This window comes from Pleurodeles waltl, chromosome 5 (assembly GCF_031143425.1).
Source record: "Pleurodeles waltl isolate 20211129_DDA chromosome 5, aPleWal1.hap1.20221129, whole genome shotgun sequence".
Classification (NCBI taxonomy): domain Eukaryota; kingdom Metazoa; phylum Chordata; class Amphibia; order Caudata; family Salamandridae; genus Pleurodeles; species Pleurodeles waltl.
Genome location: NC_090444.1, coordinates 290,969,276 through 290,982,048, shown reverse-complemented (window position 1 = coordinate 290,982,048; position 12,773 = coordinate 290,969,276). Strand labels below are relative to the sequence as shown.

The 12,773-nt window shown below is 40.8% G+C and overlaps 1 protein-coding gene across 1 annotated transcript in view; it reads right to left on the bottom strand.

The window, feature by feature from the left end:
- Positions 1 to 12,773, bottom strand: part of MSH2 (mutS homolog 2) — a 530,159-nt gene that overhangs the window by 500,640 nt on the left and 16,746 nt on the right. The window contains exons 2-5 of the mRNA XM_069234037.1: positions 8,277 to 8,431; positions 7,326 to 7,604; positions 5,350 to 5,496; positions 393 to 542 (exon numbers count right to left, since the gene is read on the bottom strand). Coding sequence (XP_069090138.1) covers positions 393 to 542; positions 5,350 to 5,496; positions 7,326 to 7,604; positions 8,277 to 8,431 — 731 coding nt within the window. The remainder of the gene's footprint in view (positions 1 to 392; positions 543 to 5,349; positions 5,497 to 7,325; positions 7,605 to 8,276; positions 8,432 to 12,773) is intronic.

The following is a 12,773-nucleotide window of genomic DNA, read 5'->3' as shown; positions in this document are numbered from 1 at the left end:
GGGTCAACTTGCCAACTTGGTACCCCAACAGAAGCTCTAGGGACTTCCTGCTTTGCTAGAAAACTTATGATTGTCAGCTGCAACTGGGGACATTTGGCTCAACCAAATATATAATAATAACAAAGTTCCAAATGCACAACACCAGAAAGATCCACAGTTACCTTCCCCGTTCTACTATTCAGTATCTCACTGCATTCTGGCTATCTCTGAACAAAGAGAAAGGATTACCAGTCCATAACATGTCCAGAGTAATCCATCCATGACTCCTATGGGAATGCCTCCAGTGATGTAAACGTATTCTAAACCAGTTGAACAGTGCTTATGAAGATCTTAGAATACATCATTTGCAAAACATACAGTGCAACAAATGTGTTTTCCTAGAGAGAACATACCTGGAAAAGGTTAAGCGCACCCACAGCTGCATTATCCAGTCTCATGTACTGATTCAGATCAAAAGTGGTTAGGCTAAACTGTCCAAAATTTGAATCATCAGATAACAGCTCCAAATACTTGATGACAGCAGATAACGATGCCATTGCAACCTAGAAGAACATTAATACAAGACCATTGATCAGTACTGTTATAATCATTTCCTGGTTTAGTGACAGTTGATCAACATCTGCTGTCTTGTTGCTGCTTGTATACGACAGTACAGAACAGCCTTAATTGCATAAAGTCAGGGTAACATTAAAATGAATCCTTTTCTTTTCTCCGCTTCTTAGACCGAGAACAAAAATGTTTCTTACCACCAATAATTTCCAAGCATAGCATTCAAATGAAGCTATGAATGAATACTGAGGCATGAAGCTCTACTACCCAGAGGTGGAACCAACTAGAATAATCAACTGGGCCGCAGCAGTAATTTCCACACAGGGGAACATTATTACAATAGCAATACTCTTTTTCTTATTTCAAATATTATCCTATGGAGGTTCAGTGTTAGCTTGACTGGGAGTTACCTCAGGGTTATAATGTCATGCACAGATATAATCAGTTAAGAAGAAGTAGTAAATTAATTCTCTGGAGGACCATGCAGTTGATAAAAGGACCCTGAAAGATATTTCGGGGCAGAACAAGAGAAATTGTGGTGATGTATAGACAGATATTTAAGGTTTCACTAACATACCATCACAAAATGCTGGCAAAGGCAAAAAACACTCACCAAGCTCCATCCACTAGGTAAAGGATAAGCTACATTTCATCAGGGTCACAAAATTGTAGTCACATCAGCCACATCACAAGAAAGATGCTCTAAATAGTCTGAGGCCACATCTGTACAACAGACGTGGGTTGTTGAAGCATCTCTCATGTCTTCCTTCAATAATTTGAAATATACACATTTTAGGCCTCACAGGCATTGCCGCTTAGCCAAAGAATTAACAATTGTTTTTGCAAGCTTGGCAGTTCTCTACCATTACATAGTTAAAGTTTGATAATTTTGCTATGCTCTTTTTTTGTCTCTCCTGACCTTTTTTGAAGCACAATCAAGACACCAAAACATTAGACTTCTTGCACACAGTCATCATTTGCCAACGCTTATAATCTAAAACCAATCCCTCCTCATGTTCGAGAAAATCCCGAGATGATCCAAGGATATCAGTAATAACTAAAATAACTAAGGAAGCCATCAAACAATCCTTGGAGCTCAACAAATAGATTCATTTCAAATAATCTTCATCCAGCAAAGCTACTGAAAAAAAGACAACCAGTAAGCAGCAAATGCAGATACTTGTAAAGGCCAATAATATTTGACATTCTCTGTTTTGTAAAGGTATGCACTTGTCTATCTGCGGTATTGGCTTGTTAGCTCCCTTTCTTATAGCCTGTTCAAATTTAGTTCTTCTTCCACTTAAAATAGAATTATAAAATCTGCTGTAGGATGAAAAAGAGCTTCTCGCAGTTGCGAAAGCCTTAAGTGGAAATCTCTTATTTTTTAAATGAATAATGAAATGTAGTTTTGGAAAAATGCAATAACGGAGCTCAAAACAATAAGATACACATATATCAAAGCATATGCATATAAACATTTAAAGCATTCTGTGCTCTATAATAGACTGTGGGAGAGTGGAGGTAATACCATAACCAGCCAAGTTTATAAACACAACAGATTTATACCTCCTGCGAAACAAACTTCAATACCCCAAAGCTGGTTACGGTCATTATTCTTTGAACCGCAAAGGAGCAATTTACACAATGGGATTAAAGTGTACATTTCATGTATTTGCAATGTACTGTTGTGTTATTAAATTCAAGTTATCCATTCTCCCTTTGCTGTACTGACAAAATAAAAAATAAAAAAAGAACATTGCCTAACGACTATATTCAACTGTCAAAAAGGTTCAAGCATCCTGGATGCAATTGTTTTGAAAGACAATGCAGCTCTAAAAAGGCACCAATTTTCTGCCTCAGAAAGAATGGTGAGACACAACTGAACGTGATGTACTGAAGGGGCAGAATGTTTGATGTCTGATTATTTAATCCCAGGAGTGAATGGTGAAGTATTCAGCAAGGCAATGTAAACTGAAGGGGGTATCATACACATTGCCTACTTTCATTAAATATAGTACCCTGATCTGTAGGGATGTGAGTTAATGCTTCTTTCAATGGAAGGTGCATCCATGATGATAGTCTCAAGGACTTTTCTCGGTAATCCCCGTTGGCTTCCACATCTGCTGCATCAGTCGAAACATTAATAATCTGGTCTAAAGCCAGTATGCTTTCAGTCAAGCCTTTACTGGTGCCTTAATTTAAAGTTTTCAAACAGTGCTGTAGTAGAGAAACCATCTCTCCTAAAATGGACAGATGTTTAACCCACCTACAGCTCATTCAAATGAGGATCTGGAAGATTCCTTTGACCCTGAAAGGAACTCCCTGCCAACCTTTATGTCCCCCTGGGCATTGTTTGGCCAGGGGGGAATTTCTCCACTGTAGGAAGAGGGCCAGAGCATACAGAGGTTATTGAGTATTTGTATGAACTCCTTATTGTCAAGAGAGGTAATTCACTAATAGCAAAGTCATGGTGGCTGTAGAGGCAAAGCACAACCAACACTGCAAAACAATCCATCTAAAAAATGACTGAGAGGTGTAAAACATGAAGATAACAACTGAATCGAAAAAACAGTGGAAATCACAGCAGAAAACAATTATTTTCAGTGAAAATGAGCAGAGGACAGTGTTCACCTGGAAAGCCAAAAATTAACTGCAAAAAACGTTCTAAAAGGGGAGAAAAAAACACTCACGAATTTTCAAAAACGCACCCAAATGTACAACATAGGTATGATAGTCAGAAACTACTCCTTTCAGGAAACAAACTGAAACTGGCAGACAAAAAGACACTAGCCAACTGTGGATAGATACATGGACACAATAACAAGTGCAGATCTATCAGAGGTTCTACAACTTTGAGGATGCTGGTAAAAGTGCAAGGGATCAGAGAATGTTACAAAGACAGCTTTCATAGACCAGGTTGCCTACAATGCATCCTTGCATCAAACAAGCTAAAACAGATTTAGTCATCTATTAAACATGTATGCTTTTCTCTTGCTTTACTTATATCACTCACATCTCACAGCAAGAATCTGCAAATCTCAATCTCCCGCAGGTGGAAGCCTTTAGAGAAAGACATCAGCAGCAACTATGCAATAATTATATTTTTATACCATTATTTAGATACACGAGGAAACATTCTGTAACAGGTCACTTCCTATTATTAACATACAAGGAACAAAGGCTAAACATAAAATTGATGAAAAACAAAATGCCTGCCAAGTGAAAATAGGTCTGCCTTTCCTAGAGGGAAGAGAGATGTGGGTCTTTTGCAGAGGGTGGAGAGATGTTCTAGACAATAAAACATGGCAGCGGTGGGCCGTGCTGTTCAATAATTCTCTCCCACTGTGATATTTCTGGTAATAGGCAATACCAAACTCTGCATCCTGCATTGTACACCAGTTTTTAAAGATCTGTATCTAATTAAAGCTGGTAATAAGCAATAAAAATGTGGGGTGAAAAAAAGAATCAAAAAAGGATTAAGCACAGATGAACAGGGCGAAACAAAAACAAAAAAACAGTCTTTCCTGGTGTCTGAAAAAAGGTTGAGCAGCGTAGTGGGTGGCTGGGTAATGAAATGTTGCGAGCAATCTTGAGTAAGAACTGATGAGCAGGCTTAAAATCATAAGTTGCTAAAAACAAGGTTAGGTGGCTTCTGGAAACCAGATGGAATGGGATTTACTTTATGGTGCTGTACGGTCCAGAATATTGCTTTGTGCTTAGAATACTGCAAGTGAGGGAAAGCGAAATGGAAGAGGAGGGAAGAAGTTGAAACATGCGCTTGCATGTCTTATAGCAGCTATTTATTAAGCAATTTTTGGGGGCCATGTGGAGCTAAGATTTAGTCACAAGGGAAAACAAGACTAGGTTCTAACAAAAACCAGATTACCAGAAATAATATGAAGAGGTACTCCGCCCTTAAAATATCACTTTGGCACAGAAAAAATAAGAACCATAATAAGGCTGGCATTAGTTCTTTTTGATGGCTTAAAAAATTTGCCCCATTGCTAAACAGCTAGATAAACAGTTCAGTTCACCGTTTTAGGCCACATACTCTTATTACCTTGCCCCTCTAGCACCCTTAACCTCCGGTTAATATATAGTTCTATTGTTATTGTTTTATTTCTTGAGTTGCTAATTAGATAGGTTTTCTGAGATTTGTTATATGTGATGATATATATGTATATACAAAAAAATACTAAAATAGTATGTTTACAATGACAAATGGTAATATCCTTGCTGATCTAATTTACATCAAAATAATGCAGAATGGACTTTCATCAGAAGAAACCAATGAAGTTGCCACTCAGAATAGCTTTTGATGGCTTGTGAAAGACAGGGAGGCAATATTAAGAAATCAAAGGAAACCACTCTAAACTAGGTGTTGCTACAATGAGCAAGTGAAAATGGGCAGACTTAATATGTACTTTCCACTTTGCTGAAAAAAATCTATGGATAGTTGCATGAAGACAGATGAAAGATTTAATGATTTTCACTGGCGTATGAAATCAATTTGTCACTGGCGATAAGAACAACGATCTGTTGTTAATTCTCCACCATCCCACTTACCAAATAGGCATCTACAGACTGTGTCTTCAAAAGGTTTTGTTGCTAGAGAGGCTGTGAAGAAGGGCAGTTGTCATGTATTCTCAGCTCTTGGCCCAGGGAAATAAATCAATTTTGCATACTGTTGAACACTGTATTTAAAACTCACTCTTTCAGCACACACTACAACTCATAATCACTAGCTCAAGTTCTATCCACGTGCAATTTGCTAATGTTGATTTATCAGTGTTTACCCACCTGCTTTTCCATTTCTGGCAATGCAGAACTGGTTACTTGTTCTCCCTTTTTGGGCTTCAATAAACGATTTAGATCTTGGACATTATCTTTTGTTGTGAACTCTCCTTTCTTTCTGTCTGTGATCAAAATGCCACCCCTCTGAACAATCTGTGAATGTAAAAAATCAAAAGTACATTGTTACTGACTAAAAAGGCAGAAGTGAATGTCTAGCAGTCTAAAACACTTAAAATATTTTTTACAAGTGAAAAAAGTAGGCAATTTATCTGTTGAAGAACCCCTGTAATATTAAGAAGAGGGCCTTAGAGGGCCTTGCCAACAGCTGCCTAAATACAGTTAGAAGGGAATCCCTCCAACAAACAAGTAGGCAAGAAGCACAGGCACAGTGACTGTCTTTGGTAACTGTGGTACAGAGTAAGTCACAAAATGAAGGTACAGTTAAAACTGCTTGGAGACCCTCTAAATAAATAGGTTGGAACAGACTGAAGAGATGAACCACTAAGATAGTTGACTGACCCTCAGTCTACTGCAAAGAATGACAAGTATAAGCCCTATTCAATATCTACTTTTAAAACTAGCTCTCTAGGAACTGGTTCCAGCAGCTTCTGAATTGCCGTCAAATGCTTTGTAGAGAATGGATGAGCATACAGAGGGAAAAAAAATAATAATAATTTAGACGTGGGAGTGGTCAATGATAACCCCCCTTCCACCACTGACTGAATTATCAGCAAACTCAAAAATCTTATATTCTTCACGACCACAGTTTCCTCTTATCCCCACAGGCAGGACACCACTACTGTGGTGGAGTGATGTCTTAACACTGGTGTAAAGTAGCCAGTCCTCTCTGATTTGCTAGTTGAGATTGGAGGAAGATTAAGGACGCTCTGAGGGAAGTTACCAACATAATCCATCAAGTGCACAGTTACTGTAAGACTGTCTTGAGTTCTTATCACCAGGTTCTCCTACATTCTCTCTAGATTAAATGCTTCTGGAGATGTTCTGTAGGAGGATGTATCAAGGCAAAGACAGATGGGTGTCCAGTGTGAGTGCCGAGCTTGGGTCTCAAGAAATTAAGACTGCAAGAATTTGTTTTTAAAAAGTATCCAAGGAGAATTTCAGCATTTCGGAGCCACCAGAACCAGAGGCACTGAGAAGAGGCAGGCATCTTATTATTGTGAACTAGTTACATCTTGAAGAAAAAAGTAACCTGATGGTCATGGCACTAAAGGGGACACACATCTTACCATGGTGAACTGGTTACATCTAGAAACAAATAGTAGTACTATTCATCTTAAACATTTATGCATTTACCTACAGTTTGGTAATGACTGTTTTCCTTTAAAACTAGATATGTTACATTAACACTGAATGTCTTTAAAACTCCCTACAGGCACTACAGTGACTACTGTTTTGGTTTCATACACATTCATGTCTGGTTTTAATCATTTAATTGACAACCGTGTTGAACTGTATTGCTTTTATTGTTGAATTATATCTTTTAGGGGTTCCAGGAAACACCGCAGTTTCTGAACTTTAGGGAACCACAGTCCAACCATTTCATGAACAATCCAGGCCTGGCCTTATGTGATCTGCAGCCTGTTCCAATACCATTGTGGAGCACAGAATTTCACACCTGCGCTCACATATCAATTGCAAACAGAAGTGCTTGTGGAGAAACGGAATTAATCAGGCCTGTTCAATCTCACTGTTAAAGGACCCTCTAATCCAATCTGGCAGGCAGAAAATGTCATCCTTAAGCTTAAAACCAGCAAACTTCAGTGAAGTGGCTCTCTATAGTGGCCTGGTTAGTCAGTGTTGCTCCAGATAGCTCAAGACCCCAGTGTTCACCGCTGTCCCCAATGACCATTGGTAACTGACTGAATTTCCTAAGTTCTCCTAGCAAGAGATATATATTGCTATGTAAGCACTTCGAATATTAAAGAATAATAAAAACAGACATTGAATGATTATGTAGTCACCTGTCTCAACTTGCCCATGTCTCCAGCAGTCTCCCCGCCAGGCAGTACGCACTCCTTCGGGCCAATCTGAATCAGCAATGCTTCCAGGTTCGAGAACTGATCATTATCAGAGAACTCGCACACTCCCAGCTTCCTCAAAGTAGAATCAATATAACCAACACCAACGACTCTCTGGCCATCAGCAACAGACAGCTTCACACCCACTACTCCAGCTGCTGACGACATATTACTGTTGCCAAAGAGAATCTCCTCAAACTGGGACAAGTTTCCAGGAGAAGCCTATAAAATAAGGCAATTGGAAAATGTAATCAGGGGATATTTACAACACGCACTGCAACTTGAAACGCAGGAACTTGTGTCAAGAAACTAAGTGGAAAGCTGATGAATGTTGTTAAATATCAGTCTACACCTCCACATCTGTAGTCATCAGATGCCATACGTCTGAAAATATATATATATATATATATATATATATATATATATATATATATATATAAATAATTCTGTTTTAAGGAACAGGCATGTTTTTGCATGCAATTTACTCTAGCACACAGAGAAAGCGAAAGAGAGGGACTGTGCTGACCAATTCAAGGGAAATTTGGCATAACCCAGAGCCAGCAACCAATTACCTTCCCTTGCCCCAGAATGTCCTCATACATCTGTGAGCCATAAAGGTAAAAACCTCATTCATTCTTCACCGTTCTTCAAAAAAAAATATACTAAAACCACACATACATAGCAGCAGCTTAAATATGAAATAAAAAAATATATATATTGGATCTTTAGCATGAATTCCAGGAGTGCAGTGCAAAATAATAATATTCCCAAAAACAATTCACTAGGATTCAGTGTGCAACCCATCTGCTTTAGAAGTAAAAGTGAACATGCAGGGATCTAAACCTGCCTTAGAGAGGTGAAGCAGCTTTACGACCAGCGGCAAGAACACCATACCTTATACTCCAAGTGCCAATCATTATCCTTGCTCGATTTACTGCTCGCTTTGTTTTTGTAAACCTCAACCCGGTACTGACGAACTAGAAGCAGATCTTTAACAACAGACTCAAAGTTCATTTTACTGAGCACGACACTCTCCAGTTTCTTGTCTCCTGAAAAAATGTGAGAAACATGGGTAATCAATAGATTGCAGGAAAAGAGAAATTAAGACAGTCAAGGACAGGTGTGAATATCTGTTCTTCAAAATCCTGCATACTCTGCACCACCATTGGCAGTCCTATTGCATTAAACCTCAATTAATCATGTAAAATAAAATATATATGTAGGTTCCTTATTATGTTGCTTTAGTCCTAGTTTTCATATTGGTCATTATTTTGACTAGATGTAACTAATTGACAGAGTTACACTTTCATTCATCTTGGATAGATAATATATAGTACAATTTTTATACAGGTTACGATTTCTTTCAGATAGCAGTCTGCAAAATTCCAACTTGGGAACATCGGAAGAACTTTTGATCCGCAAGTCTATGCAACAAATAATAGATCAAAGAACTGTAATTAACTTATAATGCAGACACAGCCAAGTTACAACGAGCAACACAAAGTGACTTAAGCCAGGGCCATAATCGCAACTGTTGTTGGACTACTGCTATACCTTATATATTTCTCCTACCTTGCAGACTGTACTGGCTGGGCATTGTGACTGTCCACCTAACAGAAAGCCTTGCATCTGTGAATGTCGGTAAGGGATGGGATTAATGCATACTGCGCTATGTACAGAGACACAAGCCTTCCTAATACTTGGGGCTCTGTGAAAATCCAAATGAAACTAGAGCTGCCCAATGGAATGCCTCAGACAGGGTGAAGTGATATAAATAAGTAAACTGGTATTATTATGGATAAATGTTTCTGTATAGGAAGCTGACCTTTTGCTATTAACAAAACTAATGCAGGTGTTAACATTATTAAATCATGGACATGAAGATGGCAAGCAAAGTACAGAGGCCTCTCACATCGAAGTCAGTTTTGCATTTGTTCTGTAGATTGGAGTTTCCACATGGAATATAAAAGCAGACAGTTTACCATTTCAGAATTCGTTGATCTAACTTTTACTATCTATGATCTGTCCTACAGATAGATGCCTTTGTGGTGCTTCAAACAATTTGTCTAGGATATCAACTTCTGCCCACCATATAGAGTACTGCAGGATTTCTGCCACATTTTTGGCCCAGCCCACCAGAAGGACTCCGCCTGCCGTATTATGAGCAGTAATATGGCGTTGTGGTGTCCTGATGGCGGGGCGATGCCGGTGGTGGAAGTGCCTGTTTCCATTCCCTGCCGGATGACCTCACCGGACAAGGTAAGTGGGGTGTCCGACAGGGGAGGGGGTTGGAGGTGTTGTGTGTGCGTGTAAGTGGGTGTTGTCTGCGTGTATGTGTGTATGCGTGGTTGAATGTGTGTATGAATGTTGAAGTGAATGCATGTATGGATGTATGTGAGTGAATGCGTGTATGTATGCGTGTATGTCACTGTTGTATGAGGGGTGCGTCTGGATTTCGGTGTTTATGTATGCGGGAGGGTGGTGCTGTACCTGAAAAGGGGGGGGTTGGAGGGGGGAGGAGGGGGAGTGGGGCACTGCACCTGAAGAGGGATGGGGGCGTCCTGGTTTGGAGAAGGGGTGAGGGGGGTTTGGTGCTTGCTGTAGGGAGGGGGGGTGCCAGAAGTTGTCTGCCGGTGACAGAGAAAAAATTCCCTGTCACTGGTAGCCTTTCCGACAGGGTTTTCGTGGCAGTGCTACCACAGCGGAAACCCTGGTGGAAAGCTGGCCCTAAATACTGCCGGCAGTCTTCATTGGACCGCTGGGTCGGAGATGCTCATCTCTGGCCCAGCGGGTCTAAACGCCATGGCGGTATGAGTGGGATGCCACACTCATAATGTGGCGGTCTTCACTGCCAGTCTGTTGGCGGTGAAACTGCCACCGTGGCTCTGGCGGTCAGAAGACCGCCAGGGTCATAAGGAGGGTCTATATGTTTCCAACTGAATCTCATACTATATACCTAGATTAGATATACTTATTATCCCAATGCTATATTTAGATGTGAAAAAAAGGATGTGGGTATCATAAAACTCTGATACAGCCAAAACGTGTTTCACCCCTTTCTCCGACATACAGCCCTGGGGATTTCTCAAGGTTGGCATGTAAATAACATAAAATTTAACTTGTGACAGCTATTCTAGTTTGGTTGTAATATCTTGGTTGGTGATCCCAGGCTGTTGTGAATATACTGCCAGCTAGGGTTAACACTGAATCCGTGGTTTGAAGAAAAAAAAAAAAAAAAAAGAAAAGCTTTCATTTAAATTTTAACTTTGTGCAGATGCTAAGTGATTGGGTGATATTGGGTTCTAACTATTGCTGAAAAAAAAGGCAGTGCCGTATTGCCAAGAAAGTGATACAACATACAAATATAATGAGTTGAGATGGCTATAGATTAGCATACAGATTAGCATACACTGTATATATATATATATATAGTTAAATGGCAATTCCATAAATACCTTTTAAATCGGTCAGTATTCGTTTCCTAATGTTAGTTCTAGGTAAAGTTTTATAATCCTAGAAGTGAAACATATCATTAGGTGCCCTTTCTCTCATAATCAGCAGTGAGGCTACATGTAGCACGCACTCATACTTGTGATTAACTCCCTGTTCCTGGTATTTATTAATCTCTCCTTATTGGGGTCTAGGAAGTTAAATAAAAAAAAAATATGTACAATCAAGGGCTTACAAATAATAGCCAAAGAAGAAGAAATCAATACCTCCAATTCATGGGAAAGTAAGTTCACCTAAAAACATACATTTAAACTAACTTTACCACCAGGGAACTCTATTGATCGATTTTATACAGGAGTTCAACAAGATTTAGAGAAGTAGTACAAAAAATACACACACAAGAGCAAATATTGAACATCCAACCTAATCAACGACAAACAAAAAGCAATAACTGAGTGTAAGGAAATGCCTTCCTTGGCATGGTGACCCCCCTGACTTTTTGCCTTTTGTTGATGCCAGTTATGATTGAAAGTGTGCTGGGACGCTGCTAACCAGGCCCCAGCACCAGTGTTCTTTCCCTAAACTGTACATTTGTTCTCACAATCAGCACAGCCCTGGCACACAGATATGTCCCTTGTAAATGGTACCCTTGATACCAAGGGCCCTGTGGCCAGGGAAGGTCTCTAAGGCCTCCAGTATGTCTTGCCACCCTGGGGAACCCTCACTCAGCACATGCACCCTGCCTCACAGCTTGTGTGTGCTGGTGGGGAGAAAATGACTAAGTCGACATGGCACTCCCCTCAGAGTGCCATGCTCACCTCTCATTGCCTGTGGCATAGGTAAGTCACCCCTCTAGCAGGCCTTACAGCCCTAAGGAAGGGTGCACTATACCACAGGTGAGGGCATAAGTGCATGAGCACTACGCCCCTACAGTGTCTAAGCAAAACCTTAGACTTTGTAAGTGCAGGGTAGTCAATAAGAGTATATGGTCTGGGAGTTTGTCAAATACGAACTCCGCAGTTCCATAATGGCTACACTGAAATCTGGGAATTTTGGTATCAAACTTCTCAGCACAATAAATGCGCACTGATGCCAGTGAGGGATTTATTGTAAAATACACCCAGAGGCCATCTTAGAGATGCCCCCTGAATATCAGTCTGACTCCTAGTGCTAAGCTGACCAGTTTCTGCCAGCCTGCCACAACCAGATGAGTTTCTGGCCACATGGGGTGAGTGCCTTTGTCACTTTGTGGCCAGGAACAAAGCCTGTACTGGGTGGAGGTGCTTCTCAGCTGCCCCTGCAGGAACTGTAACACCTGGTGGTGAGCCTCAAAGGCTTATGCCTTTTGTTACAGCACCCCAGGGCATCCCAGCTAGTGCAGATGCCCGCCCCTCCGGCCACTGCCACCACTTTTGGCAGCAAGGATGGAGGATATAATGAGGAAAACAAGGAGGAGCCACCCACCAGTCTGGACAGCCCCTAAGGTGCCCTGAGCTGAGGTGACTCCTGCCTTTAGAAATCCTCCATCTTTAGATTGGAGGATTCCCCTAATAAGAATAGGGATGTGCCCCCCTCCCCTCAGGGAGGAGGCACAAAGAGGGTGTATCCACCCTCCAGGACAGTAGCCATTGGCTACTGCCCCCAGACCTAAACACACCCCTAAATTTAGTATTTAGGGGCGACCCTGAACCCAGGAAATCAGATTCCTGCAACCTACAACAAGATGGACTACTGACCTGAAAGCCCTGCAGAGACGACAACTGACTTTGCTCCAGCCCTACCAGCCTGTCTCCAGACTCAAAGAACCTGCACAGCGATGCATCCGACAGGGACCAGCGACCTCTGAGGACTCTGAGGACTGCCCTGAACCCAAAGGACCAAGGAACTCCAGAGAGCAGCAGCACTGTTCAAAAACTGCAACAACTTTGCAACTTTAAAGCA